Source organism: Mesocricetus auratus, unplaced genomic scaffold (genome assembly GCF_017639785.1).
Source record: "Mesocricetus auratus isolate SY011 unplaced genomic scaffold, BCM_Maur_2.0 Super-Scaffold_100007, whole genome shotgun sequence".
Lineage (NCBI taxonomy): Eukaryota > Metazoa > Chordata > Mammalia > Rodentia > Cricetidae > Mesocricetus > Mesocricetus auratus.
In genome coordinates, this window is record NW_024429191.1 from 27,133,631 (window position 1) to 27,151,719 (window position 18,089).

The 18,089-nt window shown below is 37.7% G+C and overlaps 1 protein-coding gene across 4 annotated transcripts in view; it reads right to left on the reverse strand.

Moving 5' to 3' along the window:
* Sgcd (sarcoglycan delta) overlaps positions 1-18,089 on the reverse strand; it is a 601,123-nt gene that overhangs the window by 330,616 nt on the left and 252,418 nt on the right. For all 4 annotated transcript variants that reach the window (XM_040747904.1, XM_040747903.1, XM_040747906.1 and 1 more), the window contains 1 exon segment: positions 10,025-10,213. In XM_040747904.1, the coding sequence (XP_040603838.1) occupies positions 10,025-10,213 (189 nt within the window).

An 18,089-nucleotide genomic window follows, 5' to 3' on the forward strand; every position in this document is an offset into this window, starting at 1 on the left:
ATGGCTATATTGAAGCACAAAAATTTAGGGCGCTTTGCTGTATAGCAACAGTCAACAAGATCAACTATTTTTTAAATAACTAAGTATATTAAATTCAGAATAAAAAGGCACAGCATCTATAATCCCTAGCATTTTGTGTCTTGAATCTTTGCCAAAGCAGACAGAAGGATGAGGCACAGACTCTCACAGACATGAACTACATACATGTACTTCCACAGAAAATAAAAATACTTAAATCACTCCCACTCTGAGTCAGGGATCACGGGGAAACCATATTTAAAAATAGAAACTATGTGACCTTGGGGGACCTTAGATATTGTGTGGCCAAAATAGCATAGTTTACAGATAAGCAGAATAAAACTTAGAAAGAGCCACAGACTCCCTTCCACACTTTGTAATATAGTTATTTGCTCTCCAAAGTTCTATCTAGCTCTCACAAGCAAGAAAATATTAGCTGAAATCTCAGGATCTCCTCAGATCCTGGGAGAAAGGGAAGAGACAGACGATGCACAAAGGCAAAAATACAGGGTACTATTGGCACGGTTGTTACTTCTGATCCTCCCACAACCAAATTCTGAGAAACTCTCTTCTTCTCTTTCCATTATTGGTTTTTGTTTCTTTCTTTACATAACTTAATCTCATGACTCCAGGTCTCAGAAACTATGCAGAATACAGATAATAAAGCAAAAAAAAATTATTCACAGGTCTCAGCATGCAGTCCAAAGGTAGGGTTGACTAGAACAGTTTGGAAAAAAAGGCCTTTCTGGGGTGATATGTTTCCCAATATGGAGCCTACAAGGTACGTGTACCATTTGACCATCTGCAATGAAGCTAGTGTGATTGAGAAAATGAATTTTTGATGTTATAACATCTGGGTTCCTTAGCAGGTGGTGTCAACTCAGTCTAGAAAGCTCAGCTTGGCCCTCAGGCTCTCTAAAATAATGTGCCCTTGATATTGCCACTTCTCCCATCTGATCACTTAATGACTCAATTCTAGGACAATAAAAATCCAGTTTGCAGTCAATGGAAACAAGGAAGTGTCAAAGCTCATGAGCATTACCCTGTAATGGAATGACATTGTAAAGTGATTTTTTTCATCATTGAAACTTGATTCACAGTTTTATCTCATATGTGCAATATGCATTTTGTTTGGCTTACATTGTTGACTAGGTGCCTGCTCCCTATCTACCATCCCACTTCAGTTCCCCACATTTGACTTCCCAACTCCTTCTAATTTACTTATCTCTGGATGCCAAAACTACTGCTATCTCTATTTCTGATTCCCACTTGGAATGCTTCCTCCACCCTGTGTATCTATAACCTAGAAGCTGTATAAATGCCTTCTAGCTGTAGATGAGGCTTCTCCCATGCTTCTTTAAGGACATGCCATTTTATCTGCAACATAGAATAATGTTGTAGTTTTTCCTAGAAAATTATGAGCTAAATGGTAAAGTATAAAGCCATGTTAGGGTACTGGGATGATTACTTTGCTGCTGAAGTGCAAGCATGAGCACCTGAGCTCTAGGACCCATGTACAAATCCAAGCATGGCATCACACTGCTGTAAGTTTTGAACAGGAACAGTATAGACAAGAGGACCCTTGGGGCTTGCTAGCCAGCTAGTCTAGCCAAATTGGGGAGCTCTAAGTTCAGTAGGAGTACTGTTTCAAAACTCAGTGTGGACAGTGTTGGGGAAGACATTCAACATCTATGTACACATGTATAAGTACAACTGCATACATATGTGCACATGTCATGGGGAAAGTCCTTCTATGTATACCTCTCTCTTATTGGTTAATGAATAAAAGATGATAGGCGGGACTAGGACAGGAGGATTCTGGGAAATGCAGTTAAGAATGGAAAGTTGCCATGTGATCCTGGGGAAGAGAGGACACGCCAGGATGCCATCCTGAGAAAGATAAGTCCTTATAGAAATATATATTAGTAGTCATGGGCTAATACTTAAGACAGAACTAGCCAATATAAAGCCCTGAACATTGGCCAACAAACTTGTAACTAATAGAGTCTCTGTGTGTTATTTTGGGGGATAAAGTGCAGGCAGGAATCCTGCAACACACATGTACATATATATACAAATAAGATGGACATAACTTGAGAACAACACCTACACTGACCTCTGACCTCCACACAGACATTTACATGTACTCAGGCACCTATAAACATGTATACACACATATACATGAACACATTGAGACCATTTAGTCACAATGTTTAGTTTCCACAGAACATGTGATACAGTATGAAAATATTGTGCTCAAGAAACACTAATTGACAGGTTTTGGGAGATAGTTCAGTCAATGAAGTGTCTGTTTCTGTGGTGGTATGCAATTATAATTCCGATGCTGGGCAGTCAACCTTGGTGAGCTCAAGGCCACTGAGAGATCTTTCAAACAACAAGAAGGATGAACAACATTCAAGTTTGTTCTCTGCGCTCTACATGCATAAACACATATAAGCACAGAGAGAGGGGGAAGAGAAGAGGAGGGGAGGGGAAAGGAGGGGTGGGAAGGAGAGGAGAGGAGAGGAGAGGAAGAGAGGTTGAGATTAATAGAAAACCATTTGTATTTCTATCATTTGACAGCAATTATAATATCAAACTCTTCCCTCATATTGGCTGATTTATTGAGGTAGACATATCATAAATTATGAGTGCATGAACTTGATTATTAAGCAGTATTTTTAATGTAGGCTCTCCCTACATTCTTGAAAATGCTTCAAAGACCTTGAAATTAACTATGACATTAGTGAGTCATATATTATAAGAGAAAGGAAATTTCATATGAGAGGTGTTTTGGGTTTTGTTTCCCTGCATCCAAATTTCCATGATGTTTAAAACAGTAATTTTGAAAATTATTCAGGCAGATGGGTTTGAATTAGTAGGCAAAAGTCGGTCAAAGAATAAAGGTACCACAGGTGAATGGATGGTGAACTCAGCCTAGTAAGTTTTACTGTCCCCAAGTGATGCTAGACTACGCAATCAAGTAGCTGCTACTCACACACTCAATATATTAACAATGTTAAATGAAAAATAAAACACCAAAAACATTACATTCTTCCATTTGCTGAACAAATTTGTCCATTAAACAGAATAAAATACACCACTTCAAATATATTTCACACTCCATTGTTGCTTTCCTTGTGTAATTAAAATGTAGCAGGCAGTTGATACAGGGGAAGGGATGCCTATATTAAAAATACCCCTTCATAATCAAATTCAAGCACTCATTTCATTTATGATCTGTCTACCTCAATAGATCAACCAATACTTCATTTCAAAAGCCATATAAAGGTCTATTAACCCATCTTTATACATTTCAATTTAAAGTGACTATCTATGCATAAAGTTTCCCCATTCATTTATTCTATAAATATACTCTGTCTTGTATGTGCCAAGCAACATGTATGCTCAGAGCTAAGGGTAGAAGATAAAGAGTTCAAGCAACTGTCTTATGAATTGACCTCCAAACAGTGAAAACAGTCAGGAAAATAAATATAAACAGTGTGTATGTTTCCTGCTGTCTGACACCAGACAAAGCCAAACACGAAGGAATGCATGTTCAAGCCGTGAAGACTTCAGAGAAAGAAAGAGAAGAAAGAAGAACTTGGCATGGCATCATACACACACACACACACTCATGCACGCATGCACATACTCATGGATAGAAGATCAAATGTAGGTAAGATTTTAAAATCTGACCTTGATAAAGGCAAAGGTAGCCATACCCTGCTGCTCTAGTGGCAGATCCCTACAAACTAGTGACTTTGGTTTTCCAAGTCATTGTGGCTAAGACATGAGATTGTTTCTATGGCCATGCAAGCTAAATTTACTGGGACATGCAACGCTTATTGGGACAGCATAGTTCATTTGAATGTCACTCGAACAATAATGAGAGACTTTGATAGGGAGACATGAAGGCTAAAAGGAAATGGCTTCTCATAGAGGTATATCAAAAATCAGATGCAAACTGAAGTCACAAGCATACAGAAAACAGACAGACATAAAAATTCACCAGTATCATGGGGAGAATGGAGAAAACCATGCCCTCCATCATTCTCCCAAGGCAAGTCTTATTACTTTGGTCTAGGAAAGTAGGCAGTGGGGCATATTTGAAGAAGACAAGGTCCTACTGATGGGAGGCTTAGCCAACATCTCACTGGCATCCTGAATCCTCAAAAAATTGATCTCTCTCTTCTTCCTGCTAATGTGTGTCCTCATTCCCCTCTGCTTGAGTTAGTTTGACTAGGTCACAGTTCTCTGAGCCTTCCCAAAACAGATGAGGTGTCACTGGCCTGAGTTATGGAAGGCACTGACCATTCTCCCTGGCTTTCCTTGTTTTACAGTGTGTCCAATTTACAAGTATTAAAATACCTTCTACTGACCCTCAGTGGATCTTTATCTTACTTTAGGGTAAATAAATCATGTTTGAGACATCACACTGATCAAATTCAATTTGTCTTCATGAAAAATAGCCCTTGGAAGAGGTCAGTCTTGTGTAATGATTAAGACTGCATACACTCTGAGCCAGACTCTCTGCAAGCCCCATCCTAGCTTTGCTATTTACCAGAATGTGTGACCTTGGCATTGTGACTGTACTTCGGACTTCCACTCTCTCATCTATTGCACCTGGATGATACGAGTGCCTGTCTATTAGTGTTTTTATGGACATTATAGGAACATTATGAAGTACATTCTACACAAAGTTTTATTAAATAAATAGAAATTGATGTACTACGTGATTAGCAAAACCTATGTTCTGGGGTGTGTAATTTTGGTCAATGAAGAGACACTCAGGAGAGCCATATGCTAATTTTATATCACATGACTGGGTACTTGGATTTGGTGTTCTTTCTGGGCATGAACAAGAGGGAAATTTACAATTACTGAACACACACTGAAAACTGGCTCTGTATAAGCCACTAGAACGAAGCTAAAAATTGAATAGAATATAATCTTTGTGCCAGAGAAGTTCCCAGGGCAAACAGAGGGCTGGAGTCAGGTCAGAAGGTTTCATGATCCTCCTTGGTTCTAACATCTGTAAAATGAGGTGCCTGACCAGGAGTTTCCTTTTCATCTACTTTTACACTTATTGGGGCAAGAGATCATGCCAGCTATCAATGAGTCCTACACCTTTTCAATTTTGCTACTTAATAAGCACTATTCTCAGAGGTGGTGTGGAGAATAGATGATCAATACTGTACTATCTGGAAAGTCCTCAAGGCTATGATCTTAGGAATTGGCTTCTAAGATATGTTGGCACAAGCAAGAGTCTTCTGTAGAGTGACACTTCACATGCTAAGGCAAAGAGCAAAACACAGAATTGAAACATCTAAGAAGGAATCTACCTTAGAGACACGGAGGCTAAAACACTTAGCTCCATCCTGAGTTTTGGGGAGAAATGTTACATTTAGCATGGCCAGTCATCCATCCCTGACACACTCACTGGGCTTTCTTTGTTGTTCCCCAGTCTACCAAACTCACTAACAAACCAGGAGCAGCAGTCCATTAGCTTGCGTTCAAATCACTAGTCTGCCATCTCAAACCAAGTTATTGCATCTCTCTCTCTCCTTTTTAAATTTTATGATAACCTATGTACTTGTTTTCTCTCTATTTATTTATTTACTTATTTATTTATACCTATCTTATTCTTCCACTTCACAGTCCATCAGTGGGAGAAGTCAGAGCAGGACCTAAGCAGGAAGTCAGGTAAGGGTCACAGAAGAACACTGCTTATGGTTTTCTATCAATGGCTTGTTCCATCTGCTTTCTTTACACAAGGCAGGAGTATCTGTTCAGTTGTGGCACTATCCACAGTGGGATGAAACTCTAACAGCCATGAAGGGAGAAAATATCCACACAAGCTTGGCTTTAGCCAATTTAATAGAGGTATTTTCACAACTGGAGTTCCTGTTTCCCAGATGATCCTGGTTTATTCCACGCTGACAAATAAAATCTAATACAGTATAACTTGAATAGGTTATAGTTTATAACTTAGGTTCTATTTGCAAATGACAGTAGTACCATGGAATAGATGGAGACTGCATAAAAAGAAAGAAAGGAAGGAAGTAAAGAAGGAAGGAAGGAAGGAAGGAAGGAAGGAAGAAAGAAACTTTGATGATGACATGAAATACGCTCATAAAGTACTTCTCTGGCAAGCTGAACTCTAAACACTACCGCCTCTAACATTCACAACAATTCTGTGAGGTATGTCCTGGTGTGACCTCTGGGAAATGGCAGCACAGAGAAATTTTGGAATTCATTAAAGGCCAACATGGTAAGTGGTAGAAGCAAAAACTATAATTAGAATGTTTGCTTCCAGAGCCTGAAACCTCAACAGCTACACTATTGAGTGGAGCCTCTTGTGACATTCTGTTGTCAGCATTGAGTCTTCCTTTGTGACAGATGCTGCTGCACAAGGACAGGAGCCTCAAGTTGCCATATGGCACACTAGATGGTCACTTCAGCACAAGGTGAGTAAGAGTCAGGGCAGTGCCCAGAGAAAGTCATCCACTGCCTGTGACAATCTTGGGAAGCAAGGAGGGAATGCTGCCAACTGCCAACTCTAAACAGAGTATGTCACAAGATGCCTTAGATGACAAAGGAAATTGTGACACCAGAAAACAAACAAAGATTAAGAAGCGAGTTCTGAAGACTCAGAATCTTACTTAAGAGCCATATCACAAAGCAACTAGGGAGAATAGAAACTATATGGTGGACTTTGAGGTCAAATATCCCCTTTGGACTCACTAGCCATACATCTTTCACTGTGTCATGTAACTTCTCTGAGGCAGGGGCTCTTTTTTATTGTAAAGGATTGCAGGTTATTTTTAATTACAAAGGATTAAAACCATTTCATTTATATAATTATTTTGAAATTTTACTGCAAAAATGTGTTATGAGCAGTGCCTAGAACAGAGTAGACCTTAGAAGTATCAGTTTCCTTTTATGGTACAGTGTACTTAATGAAGAGAGTCTGATTTCTGGGTGGATTAATATCAGAAAAGCATGTACTTTCCAAGGTAGAGGAAACTGAGAATTGGAGCCAGACTCTCTTGACTAGTCATGGTCACTACGGTATTGTGCCACAATCAGAGGGCAGCAAAACTATTTATCTTTGGATTCATTTCTAAACAGGAAAAACCATTTGTAATTTTAGGTTGTTATGACAACAGCTCTTCCACAGACTTTGTACCCTTAGGTTGAGCAGAATACAACTCTGACAGCAAATCAAACATCCAGTGGTTAATGTTGAATAAATTGCCAAGTCCTTAGAAATGACATCAGTCTATTAGTTTGCTGTATGCTGGGGGTTTGATTATAATGTAAAATTTCCAAGACCCGCAATTTTTAAACAATTCATGCATAGAAAACAAGCACTCTTTTTGATTGATAAGGTTTATAAGCTCTCCATAAAAGGATGCAATGCTATCTCATTGATTCCCGCTGTTCTCTCATCTCCTATTCTCCAGTAGAACATTGATTAACACCTCATTCTATTTTTGCAAGATCTTCATTGTCAGTAAATTATTATTTGTGCCATAAAATTATAATTCTAAAATAATATGTTTTATGCTGTGACTGATGGAGAAAATATACTTTTAACTTGCAGGGCAAGACCAATTTTCTAATACTTGAGTTCTATTTGCTGAAATGCATTACTGTTATAAAGCACCAATTATGACTAATAGTGGCATTATTCTCACTGCTGTAAGTACTTGGTGTGGTGAAGCTTTAAGGACTCTGAAATGTGGCACTCAATTTAGTTAACTACAGGAAATAGTTGATTTCATATAGATTATTACTGTAATGTCACACTACTCTCCAAGCTCACATGTACCCAGGGTGTTCTCTATATATTTGTATTCACTACTATGAATCTAGTTACATGAAGCATACTCTACAAGTTATATTTGCTTGATAGTGAAGTTATCTAAGTTTGAGCTCTTACTTTCCACCTCAGTCCATAAATCTCTCCCATTTTAGAGCTGGGTGTCAGACCAGATAAAAATCACAAAAATGGGAGAATAGAGAGATTAGCCTCCAGCAGCATAGGAGGGACTCAGCATAGGGTTCCTCAGCTAAGTTCCATTGGAGAAATCACAAACTCTAGCACGCTTTCAGAGCACAACCATCTGTGTTATTAGCCACAGACAGAAGTTCTTTCAAATTATCTTTTTACCCCTCAACCCTGACATATCAACTAGTAGGCAAGGTTTACAAGTTCTACCTTTTAATTATCTTTGTGTTATTGCTTTCTATACTATGTCTAAATGTGTGTCTTCTCATGTTTAATACTGCAGTGTAAACACTATTTCAGTTTATACATTTTTGCAAGTTAAATTTAAGAACACTATGGAATATGCAGGTCAATAAATGTCAGTTGTAATCGCCTGGACTTCAAACCAAACAAAATGGGGCAAAGGCCATCTCTCACACATAAACTGCTAGAAACTTTAACTATTCGATCACATTCTCACTTGAAATCTCTAGATAAAATTTGGTTTTACTGTTTTCTTTACTTAAACATTTCTCTAAACATTACATGTTCATAAAGACACCAAAGTCCAAAATGTATGTATTGAGTATCATCTACAAACAGCTCATAGCTTGTTCCAACATTCTGGAATGAATGACCTGGGACTCATAGTAGCCACATGAAATTTACCAGTTCTGAATTCCAGAATTGATGTTGGAATACAGGAGGCTATTCTGAATTCTATGAAGTAACTGAAACATTTTCCTACAAGACAAAGCTATGAAATATTAGGGCAAATATTGATTATAGGTTTCTAAACTTTAGGTATAGATATTGAGGATGGTCCATTCTTAAGCCTGCAATGGTTAGCTTTGGTTTTATACTACACACTTAACCGCAGTACCAGCAAGCATCACTAAGAGGGATAGACAAAGACCCACAGAGAAAGTATGCATAAAAATCTAACCCATACAAGCACTTGTCCTCTGGAGAGTGAAATACAACATGAGATACATAAAGGCAGCCACAAAGCACCAAGGTGTGTTATCTCCAGATAGGAAACATGGAGGAAAATACAGACTGACTAATAGATGTAGCCTGAGCAAGTCAAGAACAAAAATGAATTTTATGATTCAAAAACACCACAAATACCAATATCTACATTTGGGATTGTCACGGTAAAACCTCACTATTTCACTTTGTTATGACTTCATTTAACTATCAATAAGGAGTTGTTTTGACATCAGAAGGAGAAAATGTATTCCCAGGGCAGCAGATTAGCATCTGTGACCTTATCATTAGTAAGTTAATTATATTGACTTTACAGACTCAAATCACTAAATTAAAAAGACCTCAGAATACACACATGTTATTTTGCAACAGTCTTCTTTTCCCTTGAATTCCAACAAGTCAATGTTTGATCTATACAATACTCTGAGCACCAGAAACAAGAGATTTTTATCAAAACATATATATCTCTTTAGAGGAATAATAAAACAAGGAAATACAGCTGGTTTCCTCTCAATTCCATCTGACACAGGCAATGGTAGAAAACACTTCTGTCCCCAAACTAGAGATTTTCAGTGAGCCACAACAATGACAAACAGGTGTAATTTGCCTGCTAGCGTCCTTATATGGTTCTCGGAGCTCAACTGTACTTACACATTCCAACTCTTGCCTGATGAAAGGATTCATCATTGCTATTAAAATTGGTGAAAACAAATACATTCACTTTATTCTTCATTTTCTGCTGAGGTATTTCCTTAAGTGGTCAAAGACTACAACATTATCATGATCAAGGGAAGGCATACAAGATACCTTAGGTGACAGCAATGACTCTAAATTTGGACTCTCAGCCCAAGAAGGACTGAGGTTAGACAGAAGTTGCTATTCATATCCAACCTGAACAGGAATTAGTTTGAGCTCAAATGCCAGGTCATGGGACACCACTTTCCCACATCCTTTCGCTCTCTTGCTCCATGCTTCCCTTTCCTTCACTGAGAGTTAACACATTTATATAGTTTCACTTACAATTGTGAAGTTCATGACTTTGAGAATCCAGATGGTCATGGCCAAGTTCACCAGGATTAAAATCATGAGGAGCAGGACAAAGAAATACAGGCATCTTTTCCTCCAGCCATAAATCCCCACTTTGTAAATGTGTGGCCCCTCTGAGCTGGGCATGGTGCTCCTGTGGTGAGAGTACTGTTCCTGAGGCATCTGAAACAAACCAGGCACAGAGAAGCATTAAACCGCTGTGAGAGGAAAGCAAAAAACAGGGGAATCAACTGATGAAGAGATTCAGCCGGCTGCTGGCTGTACATTCCCACCTTTCTGACAACTCTAAAAGTCTGTTTCTACTGGACAAAATTGGCTCTCCCCGGTGCACAATTCGGTTCCCTTATTTGAAGCAACCCTTTTTACTAGTGTGAGTATAAGGCACCCACACATGTTTTTGAAGGGAAGGACACCCTGAGAGCCATTTTCTAAAGAATTCTCAGAATCCCAACTGTGTTTTGAAGGATATATTCAGAGGGTCACCAAATTCCTGGGGTACAATGTAGAATTAGTTCACCACAACACTGCATAGGTGTACATAAAAATGATTACTCATGCAATTGACTTTGAGCGTTAAAAACAAAAAGGCTCAAATGCAACACTTCTGCCTGCAATAGCTGACACTTAGAACTTTTCCGTGTTTGGAGTTAAAAAGAGTGTTGTAGACACAACTCCATATGATTACTAAACCTTCTCCAAGAATAGTGACCACACCCTTCTCTAGTATGTGTTAATTTCCACTGTACTTGCATTGTCAGTCAAAGACTAATTCTGTGCTATGAGATGATCTCAATTCTACCATTAAACTCCCAATAACTCTCCTATGGTTCACAGATTATTGTGGGGGATAGGGCTACAACAGAACCATCACTCACTGGTATTTTTATGCAGGAAGATCAATCAGAAGTAGGAAGAGTGCCCTGGAAGCCTGAAGGAAATGTGACTTTATTTTCCATTTAATCATTCTATGAAGTAAGGAAACATTTACAGAGCCTTAGAGTTATATTTGTGAGGTCCCTTTATTTCAATCTGCCAATTTTCTAAAAGGTCTGAATAACGGTTAGAGGCGTTAACCCTCTGTAGCTGACTATAAGATTTCTGGGACATCAGGGAGATGAGTGACATAAGAATCTTGGCATATGAATCCTGCAGTTTTGACCAGTGAGACATCTGGAGATAAGTGCTGCCATCTCACTTCTACTATTTGTGTGAATCACTACAACCAAGAGCATCACTATTTATTTAGGTATGAAATGATCACTTGTTGGAAAGATGTGCTCAATAAACTTAAGACAGCGAAAACAGGGCTATCAAGGTTTTTTAATACATAGTTGTAAGTTGACAGAACATAGTGAGGGCTTTGAAGAGGAACTCTCTGTTATGGACATACACATCAGAGTCAGCTGTGTTATCCCTAAAGGCATCTAAAATCTGTTTAAGTAATAATAACAGATTTTGTACCCATAATCAGTAACACCATAGCCTACCCTATAAAGGACAAGCTTGAATGTTATTCATCTGGAATATCCTCACTCAACCTCAATTAAGCATCAAAATCCAAAAGAAACCTAACAGTTAAAAGTTACTGGTCTCCAATGTTAGAACCAGGGGCTCAGGGTATTATAAATATTTGTGTACATCTGAAAACACAGCTTCCCTTTAAAACTTCTTTTCTTCGTATAACCATGTTCAGAAAAAAATCTTGTGACTATCATGTTAAATATCAAGAAAGCAGAGCTCCTTGGAACACCTTCAAAGAGCCCTTTGGGTCACAGGAAGCAGTGATTTTTTTTCCAACCCCATCATTGACCAGCCAAAGATTTTAAAGCCCTGTCAAATCATAGGGTTAGAATTGAGATCTTTTGCTGTATGGCTTAATAGTCTTCTCTGATTAACACAGGACATTTTATGCCCACCATACTCCCAACTCTTCTGTTTGCAACTCTGTAAAATGAATCAAGAGCAGGAAAGGCAGGGAGGAACTTCCTGGGAAAGTTATAGAGAAAGGTTTTACCAGGCAAACATAAGGTACTACTGTCACTCATATGAGTCACTCTGTACCAGGTAGAGAACTCACATAGGCTGAGGATATTTGTTTCTCATCAACAATCCAAATATGCTTAATTGCCAAAAAAATGGGGAAAACAAGCTTGAATCTGTCTTTCTTCTTGTTCCTTTTCAGGAAAATAACTACAATCCAACGAATCCAGTTGAAGTTTCAAGTCCTCACTGGGGAAGGCTCCTTTGAACTACCTGACAAAGGCCCCAATACTGTGAGAACACAGTCAAATATTTCTATGGAGCTGAATATAAAGGATTCTGTCAATGGAATTTGTTAGACACTGTCTTACTCAGTTCTGGTTTCACTTCACATTGGGGCTTTGGAGGACTTACAGGTATATTGGAGATTCAATCAAAAGGAAGCTGAACTAAGTTCATAGAGTAGAGGTGGTATAGAATATATTTATATGGCTTGCAGAATCCATACAGGTATGTCACTGATGTCTCTCCTGCTGTTGGAGTGTATTTCAGGGATGTTTTTTTCAACCTATGGCATCAACTCACTGAACATGGGGACATGCCAGTATTGGACCAAAAGGACACACTGTAGATAAAGTGACCCACACTGGGTAGCACCATAAATATATAGAGAGTAAAGAAGAGGTATGCCAGAAGCAACAGAAAAAAAATCATATGAGTAAAAATTTAAATCTACAGCTCAATTTTCATGAACACCTAGTCAAAACAAAAACTCTCCACTCTCAGGAAATTATTCAGTTTACTACATATACTTACAAACACCCTACTTTTCCTTTTGTACAGAAAATGGAATTAGAATACTTGTCTCTACAGATTACATACAACAGATAGTCGGGTAGAATTTTAAGATTTATGTATCACAACCATCAATAATTAAAATTTCTTGTCAAAACTGTCATGGGAGACAATTATTTTCTATCTGTACACAAAATTCCTGTGGTAAACAGTTGTCAAATAAAAGGCATTTTAACACTATGTGAGCAGAAAGTATTTATGTGGTACAGTTGATTATCAATAATTCTATTTTAGTTTTTACAAAATTGCCTTTTAAAAACTAATGATTTATTTTATTTTCTAATTCTAATTACATATTAATATCTAATGTAAGGTTAAGTTTTTTTCCTAAAAAACAAGTCACTAAACAGTTTATTTAAGCTTCTACACTCACAAATCTAAGGTCTTCCCACAGCCTCACTCCTAAAGTACCGCACACAGAGCAGAGGCCAAGGCAGACCCAAAGACGATGCTGTTCCATGAGCCCAGGAGAGAGGCAATATAAATGTCCCCTGGATGAAGTGCCTATGCTTCAGTAAATCTAAGAATCACCCTAAAAATGTGTTAAATGCACAGCAAGATATTTTAATTTAGGAATCCTGGGGTGTCTCATGAATCCATGATCCATGTTTTTAGAAAGCCTCAAAGTATTGTGACTGTGTTTAAGGCATGGCCTGAAGCATAAATCAAGGCTGGACATAGAAACGTAACCCACGGCCCTGTTGTCCTTACTGCTTCCCTCTGGGTCAACATCTTCCTCTCTTCACTTTCACAATCCTGTGTGTTTTTGAGGCACTTTGTTCTTGAAGCTTTTTTTCCCAGCACCCTATTCCAGAATTTTTATTAATTTTAAAATCTATTTTTAAATGAATCTAACTATTTCATTGCCATTTCAAATTCATTAGCTGTTACACAACAGATAACTTTATAACAGTTTTTCTGGTGCCTAACTACTTAACAGAGTATCTCCTATACAATAGCCACATACAAATAAAACCTAGCAGGATAGCCATTGTTATTAGGAGTTATCATTTACTGGATATAATAGATACAAGCAAGAGAGTTAAGAGAACCAAGGGATAGAGTTTGAACAGCAGTAAATTTAATCATAAGCACTCCATTGTCTTCTCTATTTTCTATTTGTTTTCCTATTCTCATTAATCTCTAGGCTTTTCATATCTTCGGTTAGTTATGACAATTTCATCTACTGAAATGGTCTATAAAAAACATCCATCTTCAAATTAAACTGGACTTTTCTTATTGCTCATTTTCCTCAGACCTTGCAGTTCCGTGCTGTGCCAACTTCTCCTCCTGCCTGGCATTTAGTTTGGTTTCCTGTGTGTGTGTGTGTGTGTGTGTGTGTGTGTGTGTGTGTGTGTGTGTGTGTGTGTGTGTGTGTCTCCTGTGCATTCATGAGATTGTGGCCTAAGAGTCTACTCTACTGGTTTCTGATCACTGTCTTTCCTAGATCTCTTCTCTGTTTTTCCTTTCCAAGATCATATTATATCTCAGTGTTCTTATTCCCCTTAGAGACAAACACCCAGTGTTATCTGCTCATTTTGTACCTCCATGAAGATAAAATTGTTTAATCTTCTAACTGGAGTTTCCACATCAAGTTTATCTCTGTAAATATTGTTCATCCATTTATCTACTCATGAGATAGTTTTAGAGCTTTGACCAGATTCCATAAAAGCTACTGTATTCTAAAGATATGAAAGGAAGCAAAGTCATTCAGCCTTCATGAAGCTTACAGTCAGGACAGTGGGGAGACATTGTAGATGTGTAAGGTCATAAAGATATAATATTAAGTGCCTATACCATACAATTACTATATGGAAAATCGTTCAAAAATCACTTTATAATCATTTTATAATCACTTTGTGATGAATGACAAATAACTCTATCAAGATATAGTGTCTGAGCTGGAACTTGTTGGATAATCATAGGGAAAAGTGCAAATAGGACTAAGAAGCATCCTAGATAGGTGGCGGGGGGGAGCACAGATAGTACTGTGATGCACAGGCAACCACAGGTCTGGTTTGAGACAGTTAAGGCAGAAATAGACCTGAAATGGGGTTAAAACACTGGCTGAAGACAGAAAAGGCTGGACCCTAGAGACACTAGTAAGAAGTTTGGGTGCTACTGAAAAGGCAGTATATGAAATCCAATCCAATGCAAAACCTTGCAAAGTTTATAGCAGTGCCTATAATAGTGATAAAAAAGATAGTCATTGCTTGATGGTGATTAACAACTTTTCCTCCACCTTTTATAATATACATCCAATAACTCCACAAAGGTGAATAGTCCAGACAAATAAATCTTATCCAGTCAAATACGTTTCCTAGAATATTTTCTTGCATATATGAGGAGAAGATTTTAAGTGAAATCTCCTCAACTAACAGTGTCTTTTAGACAGGACAGGACCACTACACTCACCTACTCACAGCATCTGTGGCTGTCTTCACAAGACTTCATAATACCTGCTCAATTAACATTCCAGCATGGAAGTGGAGGGGGTCATGAGCCCCTACCCCTAGCTGGGGAGATATTGATAGTTCATGATTAAGAGGTAGAGACACTTTTCTTTATTGTTTGTTTTGTTTTATGTGTGTTTTTAGAGACATGGTTTCTCTGTGTACCTGCGACTGTTCTGGAACTTGCTTTGTATACCAGACTGGCCTCAAACTCACAGAGACTCGCCCGCCTCTGCCTACCAAGTGCTGGGATTAAAGATGTGTGCTGCCATTGAGTCAATTTTCTTTAAGGGTGCAGCTTGTACATCAACCACACTCTAGTGGACAGCTGCACATATACACGTATGTGAGCAGCACAAACTAGGCTCAGTGGGTGACTATTAAAATAAGAGAATGAAGTTGGGAGGTAGGGTGTGATGATGGATCTTGGAGGTGAGGATTTAGGAGAGAAGTATGGGCTGAATATGATCAGAATACACTTTATTTATGTATGTGTATGTATTATGAAATTCTCAATGAATATAATATTTAAGAAAAGGAATAACAAAGCAGTAGAAGTTTCCATGAATATTTACAAAACTTCTTTATCTGTATTTCTGTATACAGGATTACCCCTTATAAGAATTTAAAACTTTCTTGAACTCCAATAGCATCACAATTGTGTCATATGGCAGGCCTTTTCAATAGATAAAGAACTGAAAGTCACAGCAATGTTAAGTAGAGCATATCCTCTAACTGTAAGCTGAGAAGCAGCTCTCAGAGGACAAGGGGGAAAACATACACAGCCTTTGACTTTCTAAAGCTCAAATGAGCTAGTGCCAGGAAGGCTTAAATCCAAAGCATTACACCACACGTTCACAAGGTTATTTTCAGTGTTCACCTGTTCACAAACAAATGCAGTAGACTTAACATAATCTGTTTCTCAAGTATAAAGTACAATAGAGTTATGTTTCCCAGGGAATGAATATATCAATTTTAATCTTGCTTTACCATTAGATAGGCATAAATAGTCAACGGTTAATGTTATATCAACCCATAATTTCATACTAGATGACTGAATACATGAAGAACAAAAAGGTTAAATCAAAACATGTAAACAACTCAAATCAACAAATGGAAAAATGAGGTGAACTGATGATTCTTAGAAAATGAAGTACAAATGACCATTAAATATATAAAATTCTTTTCAAAAGCTTTAGGGATCAGAGAAATAAAAACAAAAAGTTACATTGAGATTCCATCTCACCCCAGTCTGAATTGTTATCATTACAAGCAAATGCTTGTGAGGGCAAATGGAACCTGCATACAAGGCTGAACGTCATGTTCAAGGCCTGAACAAGAGTGAGGTCAGAAAAAGCTAAGCATTGAGTCTGTAGGAAAGTGCTAGATGCCAGCATATACTTCACACACCCACGATGGAGCTAGGGGTAAAAGTAGAAATACAAACCACCGTATTATCTTATTTGGTAATGAGTGTGATGCCAATCAAGAGAGGTGGGGTGTTTGGGTGATGCCTCCTATCAAAATTTCTGGTAACTTGAAAAGGCAAACCAAAATTACATAATTGTACAACTCCTGATTAGCTTTTATAAATAGCAGGCAGAAGTTCCTGTTCAGGCTCATTATAGTTTTCAGAGCTGATTGTGGCATATGAACCATTTTGGATTATCTTGGCATATGCATAGCCTTCCATCAGACATGTTAATTTTGTGCTTTCTGATTGAAAACTGTTTGCTGCTAAGGATTGTTTTCATTCAGCCATACAAACATTAGTCTTGGATTGTTAATATCTGGCACAACTTTGGAAAATTGTAATAAACTCATTGCTTTGATATTTGATAAAATAATCAATAATTTTCTCATAAGATTCATTCAGGAAAGACAATGACTGTTTACAGATGAAGAATAGCATTTTCCTTTAAAATTAATATTTGGTATAATTTTAAAGTCAGGAAGTCTACATTTAACTTCCTAATGTTGGGATATTTAAATCCTAAGCAACTTTTATTGAAAATTAGATGTTTATGTGTATTTAAAAGAACAGACACTTAACATCTTGTCCAAATTTTAACCTACCTCCCTTAGGGAAATCACTTTACTGGACATTGAAAAATCATTTCAGAAATGATGGATACATAGAGAGGCCATATTCAATATATATGTTCAAAGCATACATACATCTGAATTTGCCTTTTTGTATTAATAAGAGATAATTTCACAGACTCTTTGAAATTTGAGTTGTCCCATTTATCTAAGCAACAGAAAACATACATGAATCTGTTTATTTACTTATTTAAGATCTTTCACACTTAAATGTAAGGCTATTCTTTAATCCGCACTCCCTATGTAGACAAGGCTAGTCTTGATATCCTGAACCGCCTGAGAACTGTGATTGCAAGTACAATCACAGCACTTCCTGGAAAATGTTACCTTAAACAGCTGTACCATTTAAAATTGTATGGATTCATGATATATACGTTCGTTTCTTTAATATGAAAACAGAATATTCTGCATAATTTTCTCCCTCCTCTGTTTATTTAAACCAATGCTTGGCAGTTTCTACACTGTGCAGACACCAGGCAACAAGGCTGACTCTGAAACTATCGAAGAACTTGTGCCTTAGTGGAGGAAACAAAGAAAGGGCCATGGTTAATATTGATCATCAACTTTCTTTGATTGAGAAACTCTAAACAGATGAGAAAAACACAATTCTTGGTGTATCTGTGGAAACTTGTTCCCAGAAAGGGTTC